This window comes from Misgurnus anguillicaudatus, chromosome 21 (assembly GCF_027580225.2).
Source record: "Misgurnus anguillicaudatus chromosome 21, ASM2758022v2, whole genome shotgun sequence".
NCBI lineage: Eukaryota > Metazoa > Chordata > Actinopteri > Cypriniformes > Cobitidae > Misgurnus > Misgurnus anguillicaudatus.
In genome coordinates, this window is record NC_073357.2 from 23,587,442 (window position 1) to 23,614,963 (window position 27,522).

At 42.0% G+C, this 27,522-nt stretch overlaps 1 protein-coding gene and 22 non-coding genes across 29 annotated transcripts in view; all 23 read left to right on the forward strand.

Annotated features, from left to right (window-relative positions):
• The window catches only part of LOC129438951 (calpain-5), a 42,767-nt gene extending 17,156 nt beyond the window's left edge, over positions 1–25,611 (forward strand). For all 7 annotated transcript variants that reach the window (XM_055197862.2, XM_055197857.2, XM_055197872.2 and 4 more), the window contains 7 exons: positions 17,472–17,549; positions 17,676–18,144; positions 20,271–20,393; positions 20,672–20,868; positions 20,972–21,090; positions 21,394–21,530; positions 25,140–25,611. In XM_055197862.2, the coding sequence (XP_055053837.2) occupies positions 17,472–17,549; positions 17,676–18,144; positions 20,271–20,393; positions 20,672–20,868; positions 20,972–21,090; positions 21,394–21,530; positions 25,140–25,304 (1,288 nt within the window). In that variant the 3' untranslated portion in view covers positions 25,305–25,611. The remainder of the gene's footprint in view (positions 1–17,471; positions 17,550–17,675; positions 18,145–20,270; positions 20,394–20,671; positions 20,869–20,971; positions 21,091–21,393; positions 21,531–25,139) is intronic.
• Positions 1,141–1,234, forward strand: trnai-uau (transfer RNA isoleucine (anticodon UAU)). The gene is made up of 2 exons: positions 1,141–1,178; positions 1,199–1,234. It is a non-coding gene; the product is annotated as a tRNA-Leu (tRNA).
• On the forward strand, positions 1,719–1,812 carry trnai-uau (transfer RNA isoleucine (anticodon UAU)). The gene is made up of 2 exons: positions 1,719–1,756; positions 1,777–1,812. It is a non-coding gene; the product is annotated as a tRNA-Ile (tRNA).
• trnai-uau (transfer RNA isoleucine (anticodon UAU)) lies at positions 2,563–2,656 on the forward strand. The gene is made up of 2 exons: positions 2,563–2,600; positions 2,621–2,656. It is a non-coding gene; the product is annotated as a tRNA-Ile (tRNA).
• On the forward strand, positions 3,407–3,500 carry trnav-uac (transfer RNA valine (anticodon UAC)). The gene is made up of 2 exons: positions 3,407–3,444; positions 3,465–3,500. It is a non-coding gene; the product is annotated as a tRNA-Ile (tRNA).
• On the forward strand, positions 3,986–4,079 carry trnai-uau (transfer RNA isoleucine (anticodon UAU)). Its single transcript has 2 exons — positions 3,986–4,023; positions 4,044–4,079. It is a non-coding gene; the product is annotated as a tRNA-Ile (tRNA).
• On the forward strand, positions 4,452–4,545 carry trnai-uau (transfer RNA isoleucine (anticodon UAU)). Its single transcript has 2 exons — positions 4,452–4,489; positions 4,510–4,545. It is a non-coding gene; the product is annotated as a tRNA-Ile (tRNA).
• trnai-uau (transfer RNA isoleucine (anticodon UAU)) lies at positions 5,344–5,437 on the forward strand. The gene is made up of 2 exons: positions 5,344–5,381; positions 5,402–5,437. It is a non-coding gene; the product is annotated as a tRNA-Ile (tRNA).
• On the forward strand, positions 5,657–5,750 carry trnai-uau (transfer RNA isoleucine (anticodon UAU)). The gene is made up of 2 exons: positions 5,657–5,694; positions 5,715–5,750. It is a non-coding gene; the product is annotated as a tRNA-Ile (tRNA).
• Positions 6,814–6,907, forward strand: trnai-uau (transfer RNA isoleucine (anticodon UAU)). Its single transcript has 2 exons — positions 6,814–6,851; positions 6,872–6,907. It is a non-coding gene; the product is annotated as a tRNA-Ile (tRNA).
• trnai-uau (transfer RNA isoleucine (anticodon UAU)) lies at positions 7,658–7,751 on the forward strand. Its single transcript has 2 exons — positions 7,658–7,695; positions 7,716–7,751. It is a non-coding gene; the product is annotated as a tRNA-Ile (tRNA).
• On the forward strand, positions 8,237–8,330 carry trnai-uau (transfer RNA isoleucine (anticodon UAU)). Its single transcript has 2 exons — positions 8,237–8,274; positions 8,295–8,330. It is a non-coding gene; the product is annotated as a tRNA-Ile (tRNA).
• trnai-uau (transfer RNA isoleucine (anticodon UAU)) lies at positions 8,550–8,643 on the forward strand. The gene is made up of 2 exons: positions 8,550–8,587; positions 8,608–8,643. It is a non-coding gene; the product is annotated as a tRNA-Ile (tRNA).
• trnai-uau (transfer RNA isoleucine (anticodon UAU)) lies at positions 8,862–8,955 on the forward strand. The gene is made up of 2 exons: positions 8,862–8,899; positions 8,920–8,955. It is a non-coding gene; the product is annotated as a tRNA-Ile (tRNA).
• On the forward strand, positions 9,175–9,268 carry trnai-uau (transfer RNA isoleucine (anticodon UAU)). The gene is made up of 2 exons: positions 9,175–9,212; positions 9,233–9,268. It is a non-coding gene; the product is annotated as a tRNA-Ile (tRNA).
• Positions 9,487–9,580, forward strand: trnai-uau (transfer RNA isoleucine (anticodon UAU)). The gene is made up of 2 exons: positions 9,487–9,524; positions 9,545–9,580. It is a non-coding gene; the product is annotated as a tRNA-Ile (tRNA).
• On the forward strand, positions 10,329–10,422 carry trnai-uau (transfer RNA isoleucine (anticodon UAU)). Its single transcript has 2 exons — positions 10,329–10,366; positions 10,387–10,422. It is a non-coding gene; the product is annotated as a tRNA-Ile (tRNA).
• trnai-uau (transfer RNA isoleucine (anticodon UAU)) lies at positions 10,642–10,735 on the forward strand. Its single transcript has 2 exons — positions 10,642–10,679; positions 10,700–10,735. It is a non-coding gene; the product is annotated as a tRNA-Ile (tRNA).
• On the forward strand, positions 10,954–11,047 carry trnai-uau (transfer RNA isoleucine (anticodon UAU)). Its single transcript has 2 exons — positions 10,954–10,991; positions 11,012–11,047. It is a non-coding gene; the product is annotated as a tRNA-Ile (tRNA).
• Positions 11,267–11,360, forward strand: trnai-uau (transfer RNA isoleucine (anticodon UAU)). The gene is made up of 2 exons: positions 11,267–11,304; positions 11,325–11,360. It is a non-coding gene; the product is annotated as a tRNA-Ile (tRNA).
• On the forward strand, positions 11,579–11,672 carry trnai-uau (transfer RNA isoleucine (anticodon UAU)). Its single transcript has 2 exons — positions 11,579–11,616; positions 11,637–11,672. It is a non-coding gene; the product is annotated as a tRNA-Ile (tRNA).
• trnai-uau (transfer RNA isoleucine (anticodon UAU)) lies at positions 12,688–12,781 on the forward strand. Its single transcript has 2 exons — positions 12,688–12,725; positions 12,746–12,781. It is a non-coding gene; the product is annotated as a tRNA-Ile (tRNA).
• trnai-uau (transfer RNA isoleucine (anticodon UAU)) lies at positions 13,001–13,094 on the forward strand. Its single transcript has 2 exons — positions 13,001–13,038; positions 13,059–13,094. It is a non-coding gene; the product is annotated as a tRNA-Ile (tRNA).
• Positions 25,612–27,522: the final 1,911 nt, after the last annotated feature.

Sequence of the window (27,522 nt, forward strand, 5' to 3'; positions counted from 1 at the left end):
CTCTTTCAGAGGCTCCTGGGGCACATGGCATCCTTGTCGGCGGTTACTCCCCCCGGGTTAATGCACATGAGACCGCTTCAACATGCCACACTGGCACCCGTCTTTCTGACACCGCGGGGCCGACGCACCCTCAACCCCTGGAGAGACCTTTCGTTCCTCATGGCAGGAGTGCCTATGGGACGGGTTTCAAGGGGTTGGGGTGCAGTGTGCAATGGGCATGCAGTGTCGGGGCGCTGGAGGGGCCTCCGCCCGCAATGGCACATCAACTGCCTAGAGTTGTTGGCTATCTTGCTAGCTCTGAGGCACTTTCTCAACATCTTGCAGGACAAACATGTGCTCGTCTGGTTGGACAGCACAGCGACAGTGGCGTACATAAATCACCAAGGTGGCCTACGTTCACATTGCATGTCACAACTCCCCCGACGCCTCCTACTGTGGAGTCATCAGAGACTCAGGTCTCTAAGAGCCACTCACATCCCGGACAACCTCAATCGTGCAGCCGATGCGCTCTCACGACAGGTCATGTCCCGCGGGGAGTGGAGACTTCACCCCGACGTGGTCTGGAGTATTTGGCAGACGTTCGGCATGTGGTACTTAGAAAACAGTATGGCAGCAAGGCAGTGCACAGGTTGTGAGTTCGAGCCTCAACTGGAGCATGCTTTTAAGATGATCTAGTAATTTTTGATGCAGTAAGATGGGGACCTTTCTCCTTCTCTATGCCAAAGTATTAGGCATGTCAAGACACCTTAAGAGTTTGTGTTGTCGTTTTTCCACAATGGTCTGTAAAGTTCATGACTTTTGTCGTTTTTCCCAAACAGCTTTGTCCAGCTGTAAAGCTCATGACATTTGTTGTTTTCCCCAGACCACCTTGCCTAGCTCCAGTGGTGCAATCGGTCAGGGCGCGGTACTTATAAGACAGTATGCAGCAAGGCAATGCCGAGGTTGTGAGTTCGAGCCTCACCTGGAGCATGTTTTTAAGATGATCTAGTAAGCTTTGATGCAGTGAGATGGGGACCTTTCTCCTTCTCTATGCCAAAGTAGTAGGCGTGTCAAGACACCTAAAGCGTTTGTGTTGTCGTTTTTCCACATTGGTCTGTAAAGCTCATGACATTTGTTGTTTTCCCCAACCAGCATTGCACAGCTCCAGTGGTGCAATCGGTCAGCGCGCGGTACTTAAAAGACAGTATGCAGCAAGGCAATGCCGAGGTTGTGAGTTCGAGCCTCACCTGGAGCATGTTTTTAAGATGATCTAGTAAGCTTTGATGCAGTGAGATGGGGACCTTTCTCCTTCTCTATGCCAAAGTAGTAGGCGTGTCAAGACACCTAAAGCGTTTGTGTTGTCGTTTTTCCACATTGGTCTGTAAAGCTCATGACATTTGTTGTTTTCCCCAACCAGCCTTGCACAGCTCCAGTGGTGCAATCGGTCAGCGCGCGGTACTTATAAGACAGTATGCAGCAAGGCAATGCTGAGGTTCTGAGTTCGAGCCTCACCTGGAGCATGCTTTTAAGATTATCTAGTAAGCTTTGATGCAGTGAGATGGGGACCTTTCTCCTTCTCTATGCCAAAGTATTAGGCATGTCAAGACATCTTAAGAGTTTGTGTAGTCGTTTTTCAATAATGGTCTGTAAAGTTCATGACTTTTGTCGTTTTTCCCAAACAGCTTTGTCCAGCTGTAAAGCTCATGACATTTGTTGTTTTCCCCAGCCCACCTTGCCCAGCTCCAGTGGCGCAATCGGTCAGCGCGCGGTACTTATAAGACAGTACGCAGCAAGGCAATGCCGAGGTTGTGAGTTCGAGCCTCACCTGGAGCATGCTTTCAAGATTATCTAGTAAGCTTTGATGCAGTGAGATGGGGACCTTTCTCCTTCTCTATTCCAAAGTAGTAGGCATCTCAAAACACCTAAAGCGTTTGTGTTGTCGTTTTTCCACATTGGTCTGTAAAGCTCATGACATTTGTTGTTTTACCCTTTTAGCCCTGTGCAGCTCCAGTGGCACAATCGGTCAGCATGTGGTACTTAGAAAACAGTATGGCAGCAAGGCAATGCCCAGGTTGTGAGTTCGAGCCTCAACTGGAGCATGTTTTTAAGATGATCTAGTAATTTTTGATGCAGTAAAATGGGGACCTTTCTCCTTCTCTATGCCAAAGTATTAGGCATGTCAAGACACCTTAAGAGTTTGTGTTGTCGTTTTTCCACAATGGTCTGTAAAGTTCATGACTTTTGTCGTGTTTCCCAAACAGCTTTGTCCAGCTGTAAAGCTCATGACATTTGTTGTTTTCCCCAGACCACCTTGCCTAGCTCCAGTGGCACAATCGGTCAGGGCGCGGTACTTATAAGACAGTATGCAGCAAGGCAATGCCGAGGTTATGAGTTCGAGCCTCACCCGGGGTATGCTTTTAAGATGATCTAGTAAGCTTTGATGCAGTGAGATGGGGACCTTTCTCCTTCTCTATGCCAAAGTAGTAGGCATCTCAAAACACCTAAAGCGTTTGTGTTGTCGTTTTTCCACATTGGTCTGGAAAGCTCATGACATTTGTTGTTTTCCCCAACCAGCCTTGCACAGCTCCAGTGGCGCAATCGGTCAGCGCGCGGTACTTATAAGACAGTATGCAGCAAGGCAATGCCGAGGTTGTGAGTTCGAGCCTCACCTGGAGCATGCTTTTAAGATGATCTAGTAAGCTTTGATGCAGTGAGATGGGGACCTTTCTCCTTCTCTATTCCAAAGTAGTAGGCATCTCAAAACACCTAAAGCGTTTGTGTTGTCGTTTTTCCACATTGGTCTGTAAAGCTCATGACATTTGTTGTTTTACCCTTTTAGCCCTGTGCAGCTCCAGTGGCACAATCGGTCAGCATGTGGTACTCAGAAAACAGTATGGCAGCAAGGCAATGCCCAGGTTGTGAGTTCGAGCCTCAACTGGAGCATGTTTTTAAGATGATCTAGTAATTTTTGATGCAGTAAGATGGGCACCTTTCTCCTTCTCTATGCCAAAGTATTAGGCATGTCAAGACACCTTAAGAGTTTGTGTTGTCGTTTTTCCACAATGGTCTGTAAAGTTCATGACTTTTGTCGTTTTTCCCAAACAGCTTTGTCCAGCTGTAAAGCTCATGACATTTGTTGTTTTCCCCAGACCACCTTGCCTAGCTCCAGTGGCACAATCGGTCAGGGCGCGGTACTTATAAGACAGTATGCAGCAAGGCAATGCCGAGGTTATGAGTTCGAGCCTCACCCGGAGCATGCTTTTAAGATGATCTAGTAAGCTTTGATGCAGTGAGATGGGGACCTTTCTCCTTCTCTATGCCAAAGTAGTAGGCATCTCAAAACACCTAAAGCGTTTGTGTTGTCGTTTTTCCACATTGGTCTGGAAAGCTCATGACATTTGTTGTTTTCCCCAACCAGCCTTGCACAGCTCCAGTGGCGCAATCGGTCAGCGCGCGGTACTTATAAGACAGTATGCAGCAAGGCAATGCCGAGGTTGTGAGTTCGAGCCTCACCTGGAGCATGCTTTAAAGATGATCTAGTAAGCTTTGATGCAGTAAGATGGGGACCTTTCTCCTTCTCTATGCCAAAGTAGTAGGCATCTCAAAACACCTAAAGCGTTTGTGTTGTCGTTTTTCCACATTGGTCTGTAAAGCTCATGACATTTGTTGTTTTACCCTTTTAGCCCTGTGCAGCTCCAGTGGCACAATCGGTCAGCACGTGGTACTTAGAAAACAGTATGGCAGCAAGGCAATGCCCAGGTTGTGAGTTCGAGCCTCACCTGGAGCATGCTTTTAAGATTATCTAGTAAGCTTTGATGCAGTGAGATGGGGACCTTTCTCCTTCTCTATGCCAAAGTATTAGGCATGTCAAGACATCTTAAGAGTTTGTGTTGTCGTTTTTCAACAATGGTCTGTAAAGTTCATGACTTTTGTCGTTTTTCCCAAACAGCTTTGTCCAGCTGTAAAGCTCATGACATTTGTTGTTTTCCCCAGCCCACCTTGCCCAGCTCTAGTGGCGCAATCGGTCAGCGCGCGGTACTTATAAGACAATATGCAGCAAGGCAATGCCGAGGTTGTGAGTTCGAGCCTAACCTGGAGCATGCTTTTAAGAAGATCTAATAAGCTTTGATGCAGTGAGATGGGGACCTTTCTCCTTCTCTATGCCAAAGTAGTAGGCATGTCAAAACACCTTAAGAGTTTGTTTTGTCGTTTTTCCACATTGGTGTGTAAAGTTAATTACTTTTGTCGTTTTTCCCAAACAGCTTTGTCCAGCTGTAAAGCTCATGACATTTGTTGTTTTCCCCAACCCAAGTGCAGCTCCAGTGGCGCAATCGGTCAGGGCGCGGTACTTTTGTGTTGTCGTTTTTCAACAATGGTCTGTAAAGTTCATGACTTTTGTCGTTTTTCCCAAACAGCTTTGTCCAGCTGTAAAGCTCATGACATTTGTTGTTTTCCCCAGCCCACCTTGCCCAGCTCCAGTGGCGCAATCGTTCAGCGCTCGGTACTTATAAGACAGTATGCAGCAAGGCAATGCCGAGGTTGTGAGTTCGAGCCTCACCTGGAGCATGCTTTTAAGATTATCTAGTAAGCTTTGATGCAGTGAGATGGGGACCTTTCTCCTTCTCTATGCCAAAGTATTAGGCATGTCAAGACATCTTAAGAGTTTGTGTTGTCGTTTTTCAACAATGGTCTGTAAAGTTCATGACTTTTGTCGTTTTTCCCAAACAGCTTTGTCCAGCTGTAAAGCTCATGACATTTGTTGTTTTCCCCAACCAGCCTCGCACAGCTCCAGTGGCGCAATCGGTCAGCGCGCGGTACTTATAAGACAGTATGAAGCAAGGCAATGCCGAGATTGTGAGTTCGAGCCTCACCTGGTCCATGCTTTTAAGATGATCTAGTAAGCTTTGATGCAGTAAGATGGGGACCTTTCTCCTTCTCTATGCCAAAGTAGTAGGCATGTCAAGACACCTTAAGAGTTTGTGTTGTCGCTTTTCTACATTGGTCTGTAAAGCTTATGACATTTGTTGTTTTACCCTTTTAGCCCTGTGCAGCTCCAGTGGCACAATCGGTCAGCACGTGGTACTTAGAAAACAGTATGGCAGCAAGGCAATGCCCAGGTTGTGAGTTCGAGCCTCACCTGGAGCATACTTTTAAGATTATCTAGTAAGCTTTGATGCAGTGAGATGGGGACCTTTCTCCTTCTCTATGCCAAAGTATTAGGCATGTCAAGACATCTTAAGAGTTTGTGTTGTCGTTTTTCAACAATGGTCTGTAAAGTTCATGACTTTTGTCGTTTTTCCCAAACAGCTTTGTCCAGCTGTAAAGCTCATGACATTTGTTGTTTTCCCCAACCAGCCTTGCACTGCTCCAGTGGCGCAATCGGTCAGCGCGCGGTACTTATAAGACAGTATGCAGCGAGGCAATGCCGAGGTTGTGAGTTCGAGCCTCACCTGGAGCATGCTTTTAAGATTATCTAGTAAGCTTTGATGCAGTGAGATGGGGACCTTTCTCCTTCTCTATGCCAAAGTATTAGGCATGTCAAGACATCTTAAGAGTTTGTGTTGTCGTTTTTCAACAATGGTCTGTAAAGTTCATGACTTTTGTCGTTTTTCCCAAACAGCTTTGTCCAGCTGTAAAGCTCATGACATTTGTTGTTTTCCCCAACCAGCCTTGCACTGCTCCAGTGGCGCAATCGGTCAGCGCGCGGTACTTATAAGACAGTATGCAGCAAGGCAATGCCGAGGTTGTGAGTTCGAGCCTCACCTGGAGCATGCTTTTAAGATTATCTAGTAAGCTTTGATGCAGTGAGATGGGGACCTTTCTCCTTCTCTATGCCAAAGTATTAGGCATGTCAAGACATCTTAAGAGTTTGTGTTGTCGTTTTTCAACAATGGTCTGTAAAGTTCATGACTTTTGTCGTTTTTCCCAAACAGCTTTGTCCAGCTGTAAAGCTCATGACATTTGTTGTTTTCCCCAACCAGCCTTGCCCAGCTCCAGTGGCGCAATCGGTCAGCGCGCGGTACTAATAAGACAGTATGCAGCAAGGCAATGCCGAGGTTGTGAGTTCGAGCCTTACCTGGAGCATGCTTTTAAGATGATCTAGTAAGCTTTGATGCAGTGAGATGGGGACCTTTCTCCTTCTCTATGCCAAAGTAGTAGGCATCTCAAAACACCTAAAGCGTTTGTGTTGTCGTTTTTCCACATTGGTCTGGAAAGCTCATGACATTTGTTGTTTTCCCCAACCAGCCTTGCACAGCTCCAGTGGCGCAATCGGTCAGCGCGCGGTACTTATAAGACAGTATGAAGCAAGGCAATGCCGAGATTGTGAGTTCGAGCCTCACCTGGTCCATGCTTTTAAGATGATCTAGTAAGCTTTGATGCAGTAAGATGGGGACCTTTCTCCTTCTCTATGCCAAAGTAGTAGGCATGTCAAGACACCTTAAGAGTTTGTGTTGTCGCTTTTCTACATTGGTCTGTAAAGCTTATGACATTTGTTGTTTTACCCTTTTAGCCCTGTGCAGCTCCAGTGGCACAATCGGTCAGCACGTGGTACTTAGAAAACAGTATGGCAGCAAGGCAATGCCCAGGTTGTGAGTTCGAGCCTCACCTGGAGCATACTTTTAAGATTATCTAGTAAGCTTTGATGCAGTGAGATGGGGACCTTTCTCCTTCTCTATGCCAAAGTATTAGGCATGTCAAGACATCTTAAGAGTTTGTGTTGTCGTTTTTCAACAATGGTCTGTAAAGTTCATGACTTTTGTCGTTTTTCCCAAACAGCTTTGTCCAGCTGTAAAGCTCATGACATTTGTTGTTTTCCCCAGCCCACCTTGCCCAGCTCCAGTGGCGCAATCGGTCAGCGCGCGGTACTTATAAGACAGTACGCAGCAAGGCAATGCCGAGGTTGTGAGTTCGAGCCTCACCTGGAGCATGCTTTCAAGATTATCTAGTAAGCTTTGATGCAGTGAGATGGGGACCTTTCTCCTTCTCTATTCCAAAGTAGTAGGCATCTCAAAACACCTAAAGCGTTTGTGTTGTCGTTTTTCCACATTGGTCTGTAAAGCTCATGACATTTGTTGTTTTACCCTTTTAGCCCTGTGCAGCTCCAGTGGCACAATCGGGCAGCATGTGGTACTTAGAAAACAGTATGGCAGCAAGGCAATGCCCAGGTTGTGAGTTCGAGCCTCAACTGGAGAATGTTTTTAAGATGATCTAGTAATTTTTGATGCAGTAAAATGGGGACCTTTCTCCTTCTCTATGCCAAAGTATTAGGCATGTCAAGACACCTTAAGAGTTTGTGTTGTCGTTTTTCCACAATGGTCTGTAAAGTTCATGACTTTTGTCGTGTTTCCCAAACAGCTTTGTCCAGCTGTAAAGCTCATGACATTTGTTGTTTTCCCCAGACCACCTTGCCTAGCTCCAGTGGCACAATCGGTCAGGGCGCGGTACTTATAAGACAGTATGCAGCAAGGCAATGCCGAGGTTATGAGTTCGAGCCTCACCCGGGGTATGCTTTTAAGATGATCTAGTAAGCTTTGATGCAGTGAGATGGGGACCTTTCTCCTTCTCTATGCCAAAGTAGTAGGCATCTCAAAACACCTAAAGCGTTTGTGTTGTCGTTTTTCCACATTGGTCTGGAAAGCTCATGACATTTGTTGTTTTCCCCAACCAGCCTTGCACAGCTCCAGTGGCGCAATCGGTCAGCGCGCGGTACTAATAAGACAGTATGCAGCAAGGCAATGCCGAGGTTGTGAGTTCGAGCCTCACCTGGAGCATGCTTTTAAGATGATCTAGTAAGCTTTGATGCAGTGAGATGGGGACCTTTCTCCTTCTCTATGCCAAAGTAGTAGGCATCTCAAAACACCTAAAGCGTTTGTGTTGTCGTTTTTCTACATTGGTCTGTAAAGCTTATGACATTTGTTGTTTTACCCTTTTAGCCCTGTGCAGCTCCAGTGGCACAATCGGTCAGCACGTGGTACTTAGAAAACAGTATGGCAGCAAGGCAATGCCCAGGTTGTGAGTTCGAGCCTCACCTGGAGCATACTTTTAAGATTATCTAGTAAGCTTTGATGCAGTGAGATGGGGACCTTTCTCCTTCTCTATGCCAAAGTATTAGGCATGTCAAGACATCTTAAGAGTTTGTGTTGTCGTTTTTCAACAATGGTCTGTAAAGTTCATGACTTTTGTCGTTTTTCCCAAACAGCTTTGTCCAGCTGTAAAGCTCATGACATTTGTTGTTTTCCCCAACCAGCCTTGCACTGCTCCAGTGGCGCAATCGGTCAGCGCGCGGTACTTATAAGACAGTATGCAGCGAGGCAATGCCGAGGTTGTGAGTTCGAGCCTCACCTGGAGCATGCTTTTAAGATTATCTAGTAAGCTTTGATGCAGTGAGATGGGGACCTTTCTCCTTCTCTATGCCAAAGTATTAGGCATGTCAAGACATCTTAAGAGTTTGTGTTGTCGTTTTTCAACAATGGTCTGTAAAGTTCATGACTTTTGTCGTTTTTCCCAAACAGCTTTGTCCAGCTGTAAAGCTCATGACATTTGTTGTTTTCCCCAACCAGCCTTGCACTGCTCCAGTGGCGCAATCGGTCAGCGCGCGGTACTTATAAGACAGTATGCAGCAAGGCAATGCCGAGGTTGTGAGTTCGAGCCTCACCTGGAGCATGCTTTTAAGATTATCTAGTAAGCTTTGATGCAGTGAGATGGGGACCTTTCTCCTTCTCTATGCCAAAGTATTAGGCATGTCAAGACATCTTAAGAGTTTGTGTTGTCGTTTTTCAACAATGGTCTGTAAAGTTCATGACTTTTGTCGTTTTTCCCAAACAGTTTGTCCAGCTGTAAAGCTCATGACATTTGTTGTTTTCCCCAACCCACCTTGCCCAGCTCCAGTGGCGCAATCGGTCAGCGCGCGGTACTTATAAGACAGTATGCAGCAAGGCAATGCCGAGGTTGTGAGTTCGAGCCTCACCTGGAGCATGCTTTTAAGATTATCTAGTAAGCTTTGATGCAGTGAGATGGGGACCTTTCTCCTTCTCTATGCCAAAGTATTAGGCATGTCAAGACATCTTAAGAGTTTGTGTTGTCGTTTTTCAACAATGGTCTGTAAAGTTCATGACTTTTGTCGTTTTTCCCAAACAGCTTTGTCCAGCTGTAAAGCTCATGACATTTGTTGTTTTCCCCAACCAGCTTTGCACTGCTCCAGTGGCGCAATCGGTCAGCGCGCGGTACTTATAAGACAGTATGCAGCAAGGCAATGCCGAGGTTGTGAGTTCGAGCCTCACCTGGAGCATGCTTTTAAGATTATCTAGTAAGCTTTGATGCAGTGAGATGGGGACCTTTCTCCTTCTCTATGCCAAAGTATTAGGCATGTCAAGACATCTTAAGAGTTTGTGTTGTCGTTTTTCAACAATGGTCTGTAAAGTTCATGACTTTTGTCGTTTTTCCCAAACAGTTTGTCCAGCTGTAAAGCTCATGACATTTGTTGTTTTCCCCAACCAGCCTTGCACTGCTCCAGTGGCGCAATCGGTCAGCGCGCGGTACTTATAAGACAGTATGCAGCAAGGCAATGCCGAGGTTGTGAGTTCGAGCCTCACCTGGAGCATGCTTTTAAGATGATCTAGTAAGCTTTGATGCAGTGAGATGGGGACCTTTCTCCTTCTCTATGCCAAAGTAGTAGGCATCTCAAAACACCAAAAGCGTTTGTGTTGTCGTTTTTCCACATTGGTCTGGAAAGCTTATTACATTTGTTGTTTTCCCCAACCAGCCTCGCACAGCTCCAGTGGCGCAATCGGTCAGCGCGCGGTACTAATAAGACAGTATGCAGCAAGGCAATGCCGAGGTTGTGAGTTCGAGCTTTACCTGGAGCATGCTTTTAAGATGATCTAGTAAGCTTTGATGCAGTGAGATGGGGACCTTTCTCCTTCTCTATGCCAAAGTAGTAGGCATCTCAAAACACCAAAAGCGTTTGTGTTGTCGTTTTTCCACATTGGTCTGGAAAGCTTATTACATTTGTTGTTTTCCCCAACCAGCCTCGCACAGCTCCAGTGGCGCAATCGGTCAGCGCGCGGTACTAATAAGACAGTATGCAGCAAGGCAATGCCGAGGTTGTGAGTTCGAGCATCACCTGGAGCATGCTTTTAAGATTATCTAGTAAGCTTTGATGCAGTGAGATGGGGACCTTTCTCCTTCTCTATGCCAAAGTATTAGGCATGTCAAGACATCTTAAGAGTTTGTGTTGTCGTTTTTCAACAATGGTCTGTAAAGTTCATGACTTTTGTCGTTTTTCCCAAACAGTTTGTCCAGCTGTAAAGCTCATGACATTTGTTGTTTTCCCCAACCAGCCTTGCACTGCTCCAGTGGCGCAATCGGTCAGCGCGCGGTACTTATAAGACAGTATGCAGCAAGGCAATGCCGAGGTTGTGAGTTCGAGCCTCACCTGGAGCATGCTTTTAAGATTATCTAGTAAGCTTTGATGCAGTGAGATGGGGACCTTTCTCCTTCTCTATGCCAAAGTATTAGGCATGTCAAGACATCTTAAGAGTTTGTGTTGTCGTTTTTCAACAATGGTCTGTAAAGTTCATGACTTTTGTCGTTTTTCCCAAACAGCTTTGTCCAGCTGTAAAGCTCATGACATTTGTTGTTTTCCCCAACCAGCCTTGCACTGCTCCAGTGGCGCAATCGGTCAGCGCGCGGTACTTATAAGACAGTATGCAGCAAGGCAATGCCGAGGTTGTGAGTTCGAGCCTCACCTGGAGCATGCTTTTAAGATTATCTAGTAAGCTTTGATGCAGTGAGATGGGGACCTTTCTCCTTCTCTATGCCAAAGTATTAGGCATGTCAAGACATCTTAAGAGTTTGTGTTGTCGTTTTTCAACAATGGTCTGTAAAGTTCATGACTTTTGTCGTTTTTCCCAAACAGTTTGTCCAGCTGTAAAGCTCATGACATTTGTTGTTTTCCCCAGCCCACCTTGCCCAGCTCCAGTGGCGCAATCGGTCAGCGCGCGGTACTTATAAGACAGTATGCAGCAAGGCAATGCCGAGGTTGTGAGTTCGAGCCTCACCTGGAGCATGCTTTTAAGATTATCTAGTAAGCTTTGATGCAGTGAGATGGGGACCTTTCTCCTTCTCTATGCCAAAGTATTAGGCATGTCAAGACATCTTAAGAGTTTGTGTTGTCGTTTTTCAACAATGGTCTGTAAAGTTCATGACTTTTGTCGTTTTTCCCAAACAGCTTTGTCCAGCTGTAAAGCTCATGACATTTGTTGTTTTCCCCAACCAGCCTTGCACTGCTCCAGTGGCGCAATCGGTCAGCGCGCGGTACTTATAAGACAGTATGCAGCAAGGCAATGCCGAGGTTGTGACTTCGAGCCTCACCTGGAGCATGCTTTTAAGATTATCTAGTAAGCTTTGATGCAGTGAGATGGGGACCTTTCTCCTTCTCTATGCCAAAGTATTAGGCATGTCAAGACATCTTAAGAGTTTGTGTTGTCGTTTTTCAACAATGGTCTGTAAAGTTCATGACTTTTGTCGTTTTTCCCAAACAGTTTGTCCAGCTGTAAAGCTCATGACATTTGTTGTTTTCCCCAACCAGCCTTGCACTGCTCCAGTGGCGCAATCGGTCAGCGCGCGGTACTTATAAGACAGTATGCAGCAAGGCAATGCCGAGGTTGTGAGTTCGAGCCTCACCTGGAGCATGCTTTTAAGATGATCTAGTAAGCTTTGATGCAGTGAGATGGGGACCTTTCTCCTTCTCTATGCCAAAGTAGTAGGCATCTCAAAACACCTAAAGCGTTTGTGTTGTCGTTTTTCCACATTGGTCTGGAAAGCTTATTACATTTGTTGTTTTCCCCAACCAGCCTCGCACAGCTCCAGTGGCGCAATCGGTCAGCGCGCGGTACTAATAAGACAGTATGCAGCAAGGCAATGCCGAGGTTGTGAGTTCGAGCCTTACCTGGAGCATGCTTTTAAGATGATCTAGTAAGCTTTGATGCAGTGAGATGGGGACCTTTCTCCTTCTCTATGCCAAAGTAGTAGGCATCTCAAAACACCTAAAGCGTTTGTGTTGTCGTTTTTCCACATTGGTCTGGAAAGCTCATGACATTTGTTGTTTTCCCCAACCAGCCTTGCACAGCTCCAGTGGCGCAATCGGTCAGCGCGCGGTACTTATAAGACAGTATGAAGCAAGGCAATGCCGAGATTGTGAGTTCGAGCCTCACCTGGTCCATGCTTTTAAGATGATCTAGTAAGCTTTGATGCAGTAAGATGGGGACCTTTCTCCTTCTCTATGCCAAAGTAGTAGGCATGTCAAGACACCTTAAGAGTTTGTGTTGTCGTTTTTCTACATTGGTCTGTAAAGCTTATGACATTTGTTGTTTTACCCTTTTAGCCCTGTGCAGCTCCAGTGGCACAATCGGTCAGCACGTGGTACTTAGAAAACAGTATGGCAGCAAGGCAATGCCCAGGTTGTGAGTTCGAGCCTCACCTGGAGCATACTTTTAAGATTATCTAGTAAGCTTTGATGCAGTGAGATGGGGACCTTTCTCCTTCTCTATGCCAAAGTATTAGGCATGTCAAGACATCTTAAGAGTTTGTGTTGTCGTTTTTCAACAATGGTCTGTAAAGTTCATGACTTTTGTCGTTTTTCCCAAACAGCTTTGTCCAGCTGTAAAGCTCATGACATTTGTTGTTTTCCCCAACTAGCCTTGCACTGCTCCAGTGGCGCAATCGGTCAGCGCACGGTACTTATAAGACAGTATGCAGCAAGGCAATGCCGAGGTTGTGAGTTCGAGCCTCACCTGGAGCATGCTTTTAAGATTATCTAGTAAGCTTTGATGCAGTGAGATGGGGACCTTTCTCCTTCTCTATGCCAAAGTATTAGGCATGTCAAGACATCTTAAGAGTTTGTGTTGTCGTTTTTCAACAATGGTCTGTAAAGTTCATGACTTTTGTCGTTTTTCCCAAACAGCTTTGTCCAGCTGTAAAGCTCATGACATTTGTTGTTTTCCCCAACCAGCCTTGCACTGCTCCAGTGGCGCAATCGGTCAGCGCGCGGTACTTATAAGACAGTATGCAGCAAGGCAATGCCGAGGTTGTGACTTCGAGCCTCACCTGGAGCATGCTTTTAAGATGATCTAGTAAGCTTTGATGCAGTGAGATGGGGACCTTTCTCCTTCTCTATGCCAAAGTAGTAGGCCTGTCAAGAGACCTAAAGCGTTTGTGTTGTCGTTTTTCCACATTGGTCTTTAAAGATCATGACATTTGTTGTTTTCCCCATTTAGCCTTATGCGGCTCCAGTGGCACAATCAGTCAGCGCGTGGTACTTATAAGACAGTATGGCAGGAAGGTCAATGCCCTGGTTGTGAGTTCGAGCCTCAACTGGAGCATGCTTTTAAGATTATCTAGTAAGCTTTGATGCAGTGAGATGGGGACCTTTCTCCTTCTCTGTGCCAAAGTAGTAGGCGTGTCAAGACACCTAAAGCGTTTGTGTTGTCGTTTTTCCACATTGGTCTGTAAAGCTCAAGACATTTGTTGTTTTCCCCAAATAGCCTTGTGCAGCTCCAGAGGCGCAATCGGTCACCGTGCGGTACCTATAAGACAGTATGCAGCTAGACAATGCCGAGGTTATGAGTTCGAGCCTCACCCGGAGCATGCTTTTAAGATGATCTAATAAGGTTTGATGCAGTGAGATGGGGACCTTTCTCCTTCTCTATGCCAAAGTAGTAGGCATCTCAGAACACCTAAAGCGTTTGTGTTGTCGTTTTTCCACATTGATCTATAAAGCTCATGACATTTGTTGGTTTCCCCAAAAAGCCTTGTGCAGCTCCAGAGGCGCAATCGGTTAGCGGGCGGTGCTTTTAAGACAGTATGCAGCTAGACAATGCCCAGGTTGTGAGTTCGAGCCTCAACTGGAGCATGCTTTTAAGATGATCTAGTAATTTTTGATGCAGTAAGATAGGGACCTTTCTCCTTCTCTATGCCAAAGTATTAGGCATGTCAAGACACCTTAAGAGTTTGTGTTGTCGTTTTTCCACAATGGTCTGTAAAGTTCATGACTTTTGTCGTTTTTCCCAAACAGCTTTGTCCAGCTGTAAAGCTCATGACATTTGTTGTTTTCCCCAGACCACCTTGCCCAGCTAAAGTGGCGCAATCGGTCAGCGTGCGGTACTTATAAGACAGTATGTAGCAAGGCAATGCCTAGGTTGTGAGTTCAAGCCTCACCTAGAGCATGCTTTTAAGATGATCTAATAAGCTTTGATGCAGTAAGATGGGGACCTTTCTCCTTCTCTATGCCAAAGTATAAAGCCCGGAATACACTGCAAGATTTTTGCCCTCTTATAAGATCATTAACTTATCACACTGTGCGACACGGAGCGTTTAAACTCGGGTACGACAGGCATGTAGACTGTACGATGATGACACGGAAGCTTCGGCGGCAGCGTCACACGTAGCGCAACATCAGCAGCATGCGCTCGTGGTAAACAAATATCGTCGCGCAGGTCGTAGCAGCAAACACACTGTGCGGTGATCATGCCGAATTTCTGACACTGTCAGAAAACTATCGTAGGCTATCTTTGGATGCAAGACTGGGAAAACGTCCGTCTTTGCACCTCTCTCATTGTACAACATAGGACCACCGATGAAGAGCCAAGATCACAGAAATCGCAACGATTGTTTCACGATGGCAATCTTTCGTCTGGGACAGCCAATAATCGTGCAGTATATCCCGGGATTTAGGCATGTCAAGACATCTTAAGAGTTTGTGTTGTCGTTTTTCCACAATGGTCTGTAAAGTTCATGACTTTTGTCGTTTTTCCCAAACAGCTTTGTCCAGCTGTAAAGCTCATGACATTTGTTGTTTTCCCCATATAACCTCGTGCAGCTCCAGTGGCGCAATCGGTCAGCGCGCGGTACTTATAAGACAGTATGCAGTAAGGCAATGCCGAGGTTGTGAGTATGAGCCTTACCTGAAGCATGCTTTTAAGATGATCTAGTAAGGTTTTTTGCAGTGAGTTGGGGACCTTTCTCCTTCTCTATGCCAAAGTAGTGGGCATGTCAAAACACTTTAAGAGTTTGTGTTGTCGTTTTTCCACATTGGTCTGTAAAGTTCATGACTTTTGTCGTCTTTCCCAAACAGCTTTGCAGCTTTGTCCAGCTGTAAAGCTCATGGCATTTGTTGTTTAAAGTTTGCCCATGATGGTGGAATATGGGTGTAATTGTGGAATTGTGGAATTGTTTCTAATATGAATGACCAGAGCACCGCAGGTAGCAAAAATGCCCTGGTTTACCTTGTGTCTGTTTGGGAAGCTCAATTTACATCTTGGCTTCTCACTCTAGTCTGCCAACAATGGGGAGTAGTTCAAAAGTTGACCACCACTTACCACTCACAGTCCAATCTGATGGAACAGATAAACTGAACTTTGAAGACAATAATTGTGTCTTATATAAAAGACCAGCATAGCCAATGGGAAGGATGGCTGCCGGAATTCAGGTTTGCCATAAAGAAAGTACAGAATTTACACTGTCGAACATTGCCCTTGGACGTCCTCTCAATGGTCTTTTAGATAGTGCTATACCAACACCTCCCCACCTTGATAGCCCCCCTCATGACATATTGGAGAGACAACGAGAGTAGGAGGAGGAAGAACTCCAAGGAGACTTGGTCTGGGTTAGGGCTCAACATAACCTGTCCAGGGCAGAGGAAGGCTATATGGCGTCAAGGTGGAAGGGACCAGCCCAAGTACCAGTACAAAGTACTCGCTCATGACTCCTGAGGAAGCCTCCTAACTCCTTTTTCCTCGCATTCTCGTGGTGCAATTAAAGAAACAAAATGTCCTAAATGATGGCGAAGGGGTGGTAGGAAGTAGGACGTAGGAGTGAGGAATCGAAGAAGCATATTGAGAAGCACCCAGAGAGTATTTCTCAAATGCAAGGTTGCATCCTATGGAGGTTGCATCCATCCTAGACCAGTCCTACTAGGGGGTTAGAGGTTAGAGTCCTCTTTAACATTAAAAGCTAGAATGAGACGGCCTTGTAAGGGTCCATAGCATAGTCATAACAATTCCCACCCCTAGAGTCATAGCATGAAACTTTTGAAATCACCACATAAAATGTATTACAACTAAACAAAAATACAAATTACAATTAATGCATTACAGTGAACAAGAATCACGTATCAACCATTTGTGGTTACCCAGTTCTTTACAACATGGGCAGTTTAACATTATTTGAATAATTTACAACAAAATATAACATAAGTGTCCTTGTCTCTAAAACCATGTTTTTGCTTTATATGTCATAGGGAAATTGGATGAGCTTTGTGATGAACTATTTGATATAATTTTTTAGGCTTGTATTTCAGAATGAAACTGGATAATTTTAATAATGATTTGATTCTCACAAGGTTTTTGGAATGTTTGTGAAGAATTGTAGGTGATTTGAGGCCTTGAAGGATAAACTTGAAGCGCCAAATGAAGGACATGAAATGAAGGTTGCCTTCAAAGCAACCTTTGAATTAAGATGTCCTTTGACGATGCATGATGACGTGGCAGCCGAGATATACTGTACAGCCTTCCTAGGATGTGTCCTCGGGTTTTAGAAACACAAAATTTAATTAAAGTGCTTAACTAATAATGAAATGTTCATTTTTATATCCTTGACAAGTGTTAACTGGTTTAAAAACTGTTTGACAGTTTGCAGAGGACTGTTGTGGAACTAAAGGATGCAAAAGGGTTGGTGCAGATACCAACAGAAATGCTTCCTACTGTATGTTGGATTACTTCAGTGGACTATAGTGCATTTCAGAGACTTGGGACTTTATATCTCCATTGATTAGTTGGACATTCTTCAGACTGGTCACGTGTCTACAACATGCAGATAAGACCTTTTCGTTTTAGGTAGTTTATTTTTATTTGCTGTTTACCTGTTATGGTTTTGTTCTTATGTTTTCTTTATATTGCAATTTTCTGGATAATTATTGATTTATTACCTTGAGTATTCAGATTTACCAAATAGGCTATTGTGTGGGTATTCTTTATATTTTTAAGTTTAAGGGTGATTTAATGATTTTTAAAAGTTATTTAGATATAGTTGTGATCAAACGTTTACATACACATTGCAGAATCTGATAATATTTAAAGAGATAGTTCACTGAATTTTTTTTATTTTACTCACCAATCAAGGCCAATCAAGATGTAGCTGACATTTTCATCAGTAGAACAGTAATACAGATTTTTATATGGCTAGTAGAGATGCATGGCATTCTTTTATGCAGCTTTTCCATCTTTTTAAAGCTTAAGATGAGGCTGTTACAATCCACTAACAATGTAAATACAGTAGAACAACAAAATGACACTGTCATTTTCATCAGAACTTCATGAGGGTGAATTAAAACTGAATAAACTTTCATTTGTGGTTTTACTATATTTTGGTAAATTATACTGCTATGCATAAAATTTGATCATTAAACAGCAAACATATTTCTGGTAATCTTACAGGTCTCCTCAGTGGCAGCATCTGGGAAGCAAGGATAAGGAAAAGATGGGGCTTATTGTCAGAGATGTGGGAGAGTTTTGGTAATTTTACTTAATTTTTGTCAATGTCAATTTTCATATATTTCATTTTGGAAATGTAGTAACGATTTCATATCTTGAGCAACATTTTTACTGTTCATCATGGAACCTGGTTTTATTGTCTCTCAGGATGGAATTTGAAGACTTCTGCAGTTACTTCACAGATATGGTGGTATGCAGATTGCCAGAAAATTCCTTTCTCTGGCCCCAGACTTACTGGAGGGAGGTTCGATGCATGGGGGAATGGACTTACACACCTGTAATCTCACCCACACAATCCACACATCTGAACATTAAGGCCCAGAAGCCCTCCACAGGGCTTGAGTGGTCCAAACAAATGCCAACTCAGAGAAGAGAACAAAGTAAGCAACATTTAAGTGAAAGACAAAAGGAGGAACACTTTCAAGAAGAAAAATGGAAAAAAATCGAAAATCAAGATGTCAAGGCAAGTACGGTAAGGAGAGGACACAGACCCTTAAACGCGGAGTGTATGAAAAAAACAGGAGTAGGTGAGGGAAGATGGGAGAGACAAACGGACAAAAGAAGTCGATGTGGAGGGTGTATCAATCACAGAGATACGTTTCTACACAACCCCCAGGTAAAGCATTCCTAGAAAAGTCTGGTAAATACATTCTAACATGGGCATCAGTGGTTGAATTGTTCAAGAGGGATTGTATGGTCAACTCCCAACAAACATAAACCAAGACAGCTAACTATAGACCCAATATTGTCCGGCTATAACTTGGAGATGTACTATGTAAGCAATAAGGTACGAGAGGCTGTGCTGTATCGTGAATAAGTAACGGCTGAAGGGCGTTTCGCGGAGTGCCTGCAACCCCTTCAGCTGTTACTTATTCACGATACAGCACTTACCTCAAGTACCTTATTGCTTTTATAAAACGGTTACCACACAATATTAAAGTAAAATATTAGTGCAACTTTCATGAAGTTAAATCAATAAAAACATTCCTTCCGCTAGAAAAAATTGTCCCTGACCATGAACAAAAATGTGTTCCAATGTGCAATATGCATGAAACCTCAAATAAAAACAACAAACCGATGCGTGTGGTTGCTAAGGGCGTTGCTAAGGGCGCAGTCATAGTCGTGTTTTATCATGAATAAAGCACACCTATTGACCTATCAGAATCAAGGATTGGAACTAACCGTTTTATAAATTCCATCATGTAAGCAAAGTCAACAGGTGCTCAAGGTGTTTGCTTTCATTTCTTTGACATTTTCTAAGCATACGCATCTATGGGCTATGATTAGACGTCCCACATTTTGCCTTGTTTTAGCCAAAATTGCTTGCTGGGCTGTTATTCCTGGGGAGAGGTTTCCGGTAGTGAAAATCTTATACAATATCAAAATCTGTCTACGTTGATTATTTTGTATTATCAAACTATAAGATTTATGAAATGAAGTTTGATCTATCAAAACATAATACATGCAGTTTGTAAAGATCTCTTATGCTGTCTAAGGGGCCGTTCAAAATGCTAGACGCTGCATTCTGAAAAAAAAAACTGGCACCGCATACGCGCTGCGACTAGGGGTGTAACGATTAACCGTGTAAACGCACATTTTCTCAATGAATGAATTTGATTGAATTACGGTGAAATCCCGGCACATAGGAACGCTCTCATGCAAAAACTCCCTTTGTGCCACAGAAGAAGTAGCATTGCAAACAGTATCCCAGGAAATGTCTACAGGAATATTTATATCGCTTTTCTTCAAATTGTTTCAGGTATTTTCACGATAATAAAGAATATTTTGAATGATTTTTATTTAACAAGTGTTTTTTTAAATCCACTTTATAAACGACTCCGCCTCATAATGATTTTAGATTGATAAGGACTTCCTACCGACCAAATGCCGTAGTACACACACAAGCTGTGCATGAAACACACAATCGCACCCTTGCAATTCAGAATCGATTTCAGACAGGCATTTTTAATGGGACACACAATTAATCGTTACATCCCTAGTCGCAACGACGCTTCCATTATGAGTGTGCATGCCTTGCACCTACATTTGAAATAACAAACTTGAGTGCGCAAAAGACAAGAAATGTGAATGGCCCCTTAGGCTGCATTTATTTAACCCTTTTAACATGAGTTTTGAATAACATAACTGACTCTCCAGATATGAGTTTTAATTGCACAAAATGGAAGCGGAAAGCACTTTTAACACTATACTGTATATCGATCAGGATACCTGTTAAAACAAAGCTGGTATAACATTTATAATCTCTGCTAATAGTTGGTGGCAGTAAGTCCATTATTCAAGTGCAAACCTCAGTTCAACAGAAATGTGGATGGCAAACCTGAATTTTCAGCATCACTGTTCCAGTCTTTAATGTCACATGATCCTACAGAAATCCATATTTGAGGGGCTTAGTTGCAAAAGCCGCAAAATGCCACCACTGTCAAACATGAGATGATGAAATTGACTAAATGGTCTTAGCATGTATTATGTGTTCATCAAAAACCTTCGCTTCAAATCCCCTTAATCTCCATCTCAAGCAATTTAGAAATACCGCTTTGTTGACAGAATCCGCTAAATGCCACATTGATATTTCAGCAAAGTCCTCTAAGTGCACAGAAGATAAACTATGTCTAGATAATTTTGAGTGTAAATGTTCGTTTAAGCAAACAAAGATGTGAAAGAGATCAATTCTGTTTGCGTGCAGATCTTGCATTTTTCTTTTATCTCAATCTTTTTTTCTAGTTTATGTTTGACGTTGGTGGAGATGGGGATGAGGTGTTAATATCTCTGCAGCAGGAGGACAGGAGGATGAAAAGGAAGGAGGGAAGAGGGGAGAACCTACCAATTGGCTTTGAGGTTCTAAGGGTGAGTGACTGAGTAACTAGTAGGCAGGCAACCAGTCAAACTGCACAATAGAATAATCAATACAGTTTTGGTAGCGTTAGAGAAAGCTTACTTGATGGCTTCTGAGTTCTTATCTTTGTTGAATATATATTTCAATTTTATTTTAACCATTTTTTTTTGTATACTAATTATTATTATTATTTCCTTGGTGAAACATTTTGGGTTTTACTTAGAAGGTGAAAGAGAGAATAAAAATTTACTTTAGACCTGAATTTTGAATTGAATGGTCAACTTTTCAGGTGGAGGCAAATCGTGTGTTGCGGGTTCAGTGTTTATGTGAGCAGGCTGCTAGCTCAGTGTATATGGACTCTCGTAGTGTCACACTGCGTGTAGCCCTTGGTCCTGGTCGGTACGTCATCCTCCCCACCACATTCCAGCCTGGAGACACTGGACAGTTCCTCTTGCGTTTTTTCTCACACTCACATGTCTGGCTTAGGTAAATATATCTGGTATATACCATGTCAAAGGCCTATTGCAACCTCTGTCTTAACCTCTGCCTCATCTCTGTTTTGTTTTCTCTTTCTGTCATCTTTATGCAGAGAGTTGAAGGAAGAACTGCCTGCTCCTTCATTGTGGCAGTGTTGTATTCCAGAGCCCAGTGCTGTTACTACAGTCCACTTGCTTAAGGCCTCTGGCCTCAGCAAACCCAAGCAAACAGGTTGAATGTCATCATCTGATGAGTTGCATTCAGCCAATCAAACAGATTCAGCAATGTTTTTCACTTAAATGGGGAACTATACAGTACCATTAAAAAGTATAGAAACACTTTATAGAAATGTTTCTTATGATCTTAAACATTTTTTATCTGAAGGTGAATGTTTAAATGTTTAAAGACAAAAGTATTAGACAAGGTTATAGCGGTACCAACATAATTTCTTTCATTATTTTCCCTTTAAATTAATATAGCTCTTGCATTCTTTCTGGTATTCAACTATGATCTTTCCTTTTATATATATTTTAGCATCTGATGTGTATGCTATCATCCGGTGTGAAGAGGACTCTGTCAAGACTCAAATTTTCACAAAAGATGGAAGCCCTGAATTTAACACCAAGGCCATCTTTTACAGCAGAAATCCTAAATCCAAAATCTTCATTGAGGTTAGAGGCTACTGCTTGTTTTTAAACTGTTGCCTGACTTTCTTTTATTCTTATATTAATATGAAAATTTTCAAATGTAGAAAGTGAACTAAATACAGAGTAGTGTTGATTTTTATATACAGTTGTGTTGAAAAAATAGCAATATATTAATAAAAGTAAAAAAGTGCAGAAATGAATTTTATATCCTTATTTCAAATGTATTGAAAACACTCCATTACCTCAATTCTTTTTGTCTGGAACTAATATTTTGCCTTCTTGCTTGTGTGCTTACAGTTGTTGTCTTGTTGAAACACTCATTTTAGGGTTATTTCCTCTTCGGCAAAAAGCAACATAATCTCATCAAGTATTCTGATGTATTCAAAGTAATCCATGTTCCCTTGTATACGATAGGCCCAACACGGTGTGAAAAATATCCCAATACCTTGATTTTTGCACCACCATGTTTAACCGTCTTTACAGTGTACTGTGTGGCTTGAATTCAGTACCCAGGGGTCACTGGGGTACTGTCGATAACCACTAGACCCGAAAAGGAACATTTTAGTCTCATGAAGTCACAAAATCTTACAGCATTTTTCTTTTGGCCAGTTGATGTGATTCTCCACATGCTTTTTCCAACACTAAAGCTTTACGGGGGCTTCTTGCAAATAGCTTATCTTCAATCGGACGTCCTTTGACTGTCACAGTACTTACAGATACTTTTAGGGTCATCTTTGATCTTTCAAGAGGTGATGAAAGACTGAATCTTTGCCATCCTGACTATTCTTCCATCTGTTTTAACAGTAGTTGCTTTTTTCCATGTGCTTTGGGTTTTTGTTGCTACTTTAAAGCATTTGAGATCATTTTAGCTGAGAATTCTAAACTTTGCTGCATTTCTTTATATGTTTCCTCTCTCAAATTAAGGTTTTAATCAAATTATGAGCAATGCTTGGAACGGCCTAGAAACTCAGCAAGAGATATATTTTATAACAATGGGTAAAACATTTGCTTCCCCTCTTTCTTAAAGAGCCAGTAAGATGCCAATTTTTAGTGTCCCATCACTGTTTATAAGTCCCGGGCAACAGGTTTAAATACATGCAAGGTCAAAAACACTGTAATTTTCTCAAAATATAAATGTAAAATTACCCAATTTCTCAGAGATCCCCAAATGATTCATGTGAAGCCGTTCAACGACTCAGTCTGCCTAAACCCCACCTTTCCGTAGCCTACTCTGCTCTGATTGGTCAACTGACGGAATCTCCGCACAAACCACAGATCTGTGGCACAGACCAACAATAGTGCAACATGTATTGACCTAGTGCTAACATGATTGACTGAGAAGACATAATCGACATTATTACACATCATTTATCATTATTCCAAATAATAAAAACGACAATAGAAACTAACATTTTACGCTCATTTAAACATTTATGTAAACTAACCGGGTCTTAGCAAAACCATAAGTGAGCATGCATTAGCCGCTTGCCTAACAGGACTCTTTGACAGTGTATTAAGAGTTTAAACAACTACTTTGTTAATTATTAATCCAAGCATAAAAATGACGATAGAAACTAACATTTTACACTCATTTAAGCATTTATGTAAGCTAACCGGGTCATAGCAAAACCGTAAGAGAGCATGCATTAGCCGCTTGCTAACGTGACTCTCTGACAGTATATTAAAAGTTTAAAAAACAACATCAATACACATCATTCATCATTAATTCAAGTTATAAAAACGACGACAGACATAAACATTTTTACACTAATTTAGGCAAGTATGTAGCTATAATCATACTTACAGGTTGTGGTTAGGCGACGCATGTTGTTCCAAATAAAGTGGGTACTGAACCATCTTTCATTGCCAAATGTCTAGTAAATCCCTCCGTGAAAAAGTAATTTTAACCACTGATTTTTCACAGCCAAACATCTAGTACAGGGGTTGGCAACAGGCGGCCCGCGGGCCAAGAGTGGCCTGCCAGCAATATTTTGTAGCCCACCGGATTATTTTTATTTTACAATAACAGTTTACAAATATGGCCCTGTGTATCATTCCTTCATTTGTTTTTTCACATTAAAACCAAAAAGAAAATAAAGTAAAACGACTTCATTCTGACCACCTGTACGGAGCTGTTTGGTACTGACACCATTGTCAGCCAACAAATTTTTTTTGTGCAAGGATGTTTGAAATAGTTTGGCAGAAAATAGCCTACTTCATTTGTCAGTTGGGCAATATGGTATTTTAAGCGATTGCTAAATAGAACCTCGTGGGAGCTGGACAAAAAACAGTCTTGGCCCGCGGGCCGCCTGTTGCCGACCCACTAAAGCCTCTATGGATCCAAAAACAGTAAATATTCTGTTTATGTATGATCATGTCTCTGATTCTGATCTATAAAAAAATCCTTTTTTAAAGGGGACATATCATGCAAATCTGAAATTTTCCATGTTTAAAGGAACAGTATGTAAGAAATTTATATCAATTAATCATAAAATGTCCCTGATATGTCACTAGACATTAAGAAATAATTTTCATTTCAAATACTTATATCACTGACAAAAGTGGTCCGGCAAAGATATTGTCATTTAAAAAGTGGAGTTGCAGCCCTCAACTGATGTTTATGTTGTCATTTTGTGTATTGGCCACCAGTTATATGATTGCAGTACCAGTTTTAGCCACTAGTTTTGTTATTGCAATACCAGTTTTGGCCACAATCCTACATACTGTTCCTTTAAGTGCTATAATTGGGCCCCCAGTGCTTCAACTTAGAAAATATGAAAAAGATCAATCCAGTAACTTAGTTTTGGTAAACCATTCTCTGCAAGCACGTGAAAAAATAGATCATTAAAATGTGTCCCTCCTTGTGATGTCAAAAGGGGATCTTATTATAATAATACTGCCCCTTAATCAAACACCGGCATTGCCATTTAGTGCAGAAATCAACTCATTTGCATTTAAAAGGACATACCCAAAAACTGCACATTTTTGCTCACATCTACAAAGTGACAATTTAAACATGCTATAATAAATGATCTGTAGTATTTTGAGCTAAAACTTCTCATAGATACTCTAGGGACAGCAAAGATTATTTTACATTTTAAATAAGTCTTGTGAAATGTCCCTTTTAAGTTGTCTTAATTTTTTTTTTACTGTATGTTTATATATTTTAAGAACATTTTCTGGAAGGCATTAAACTTTTGGGAAAATCATTAAAAATGCTTGTGCTGGCTGGTAACTTTTTTAAATGCTGGCGGGGAAAGAGTTAATACACAAATCATGCCCACATTATATAGTTTCTGCTTATGTCATTTCTGCTTAAACAGGTTGTCAATTTCACCACATTGTGGAATATAGGGGCAGTTTCCCAGATAGGGTTTAGTTTAATCCAGGACTAGCCCTTATTTATATTAGGTCATTTAAGAAGTTTTTACAAACACAAAAACACTACAGATGTGCATCGTGAGACAAAACAATGCCACAGATATGTGTTAAAATTAGTCATTGTGTTTTTAAATTAAAGCAGCTCAAACATGCATTTTAGTCTTGGATAAGCCCTGTTCGGGAAACCGCCCCATAATGTTGGCACTATTTTGGTAGAGAGTAATTGTTTGTTTTGTGATTATTCATGTATAGCTATGGAGAAAAGGTTTGCTGTGGGACTCCTTCCTGGGAGGAGCACAATTTCAGACAGGAAGAAATGAACGAGGACGAAACAGAGTGATTGATTTGCAGGGTGGCCAGTCGCAAGGCAGTGTTTTTGTAGAGACCTCCTCAAGCCAGTGCCTTACTGACCTGTGACTGACAGGTGTGCTCAAGGTAATGGCAGGTAGTAATTCTGTCTGACTAAATAAACACTACTAAAATGTCTGCAATTACTGTATAATTTACAGGAGGTTTATATTTATTACAACACAATAGTATTGTCATGAAACAAACATTTTGACTTTGATACTATACCCAAATAAAGTATATTGATACCGATACTGAATCGATACCCTTTCAACAACTAAAACAAATGGAAAGTAATTGATTAATGGATGATGAATGAATGTATGGAATCTAAAATTCTTTTTACATTGTTAATAAAAAAACATGAAAACTTGAAGCTAACCAACGTGTTCTTGACTTTTTTATTTAAAAATGTAAAAATTACACCTCATCACACAGGCCTATTGAGCATCAGCTATGAGTTTATGAAAGGGGCTCGATACGACTCACGTTAGTGGAATGGGGCAGCGTTGTGGACACAATGTTTCGCTCCCTCCATCAGGGAACCGTGGTTACAGATGTAAGCGAGACGTTCCCTTTTGATGTTCACTCAACGTTGTCCACTCAACGTTGTGTCAATGACGACAGTATGAGGTGCCTATATGAAGGGCCACAGCACTGCTCCCTGTCTTGACATCTATAAAACGAGCACAGGCAAGTAATATGTCCCATAATGACTGCTAAATGACATCACGACCTTCAAGTAAGGTGGTGATGGGGTCTTCATTTGAGGAGGAGGAAAAAGACCCCTGACCAGTTACACCAGCGGGGCATATTAAGCAGATAATATTGGCCTAGCTGCAGGATACTGAAGCATATTGGGAAGTGCCAGAAAATATTTCACCATCTGAGGAAAACACATGCCGAAAAAAATGTGTTTAATCTCAGTATTGGCATAGTACAGATAAAAATTCTGAACCGATGAAAACTGCTCCGCTCAGTTTCCCTAGGAAAAAGCCTAATGATGGAAAGGTACTGTAAGAAAAAATGAGGAGGACATTGAAGATCTCAATCAAAAAGTAGTTCATTCAATCGAAGCAGTGGCAAAGTACACAAATCACTCAGGGTTCATCGGAGTTGGAGTGAACCCTGAACACAAGTCAGTCTTAATACTTACTGGGGTGGTTTCCCGGACAGAGATTAGTTTAAGCCAGGACTAGGCCTGTATCATATCGATTACCTTCTGCCAGGGCCGTGCACAGACCTTTTGAGGGGCATGTGCTGAAACTGAAAAAGGGCACCCCCCTCCAAATAAATAGCACATAATAATTGTCTTAAAAACTTTATATTTATTTACTATTAATGATTGAAAAATTCCCTATTAATGAATGAAAAATGACATTATAAAACGGCTCGTTCTGGTTCTTCATTCTGATTGGTTGAAACGCGTTCTAAGCCGTGATAAAATACCCCGGTAAACGCACGGTTCAGACCACATCACAAGTATCACTGCGCCACTGTTGCTGCGTACTGATTTATTAAAAATAAACAGCACAGTCTTTAATCATATTTAAATTTTTCTACATTTGCACAATTATGGCGATATCCAGATAAATGTCATAGATATTGTTGAGTCATTTTGTCAATAAAGAAAAAAATTTTCTCTGGGTTGTTTTTGTCTTAAATGGATATTTCCGCTATTATCCACTAGATGACAATCTTACCCAACTCAAACACTGACGCATTCACACAACACAACAGCTTTGTGGTGAATTTAGCGTAACGTGTACGTTTTGATGTGTCTGAATCTGATCTCTTACAAAAGTTCTTCACAAAAATGGAATTATCTCCGCTTTTGAAAATTTGAGAGGTGATAACTGATAAGAGAACAAATGCGGGTAGGATGAAAAGTTTTTTGCTGTTGTTGTTGTTGTTGGAAAGCGGATGGTCTGTTCTTTCATTTGATATTTTATGTTTATTTAAAGAAGACAGTTTTTCTGTTAGGCATTAAACTAAAACTGGGTCGGGCAACTAAAAAAAAAAAAACACTGACGGGGAAAGAGTTAAGCATGCTTCCAAGCATATTTGATCATCACTTCAACAGTTGCACGATATAAATGTTAATATATATTTTAGATGAATGTTGATTTATAAAAATAAACACCACAGTCTTTAATTATATTTTCATTGTGTCTTTGCTGCGTCTGTGTTGCTTGAGAATTGCGCTCTGTTGCAGCCACACTTGATTCTGAGGAACTACTTTGTTTGGCGGAAGAGCAATATTTGTACTAATATAATTACAACTTAT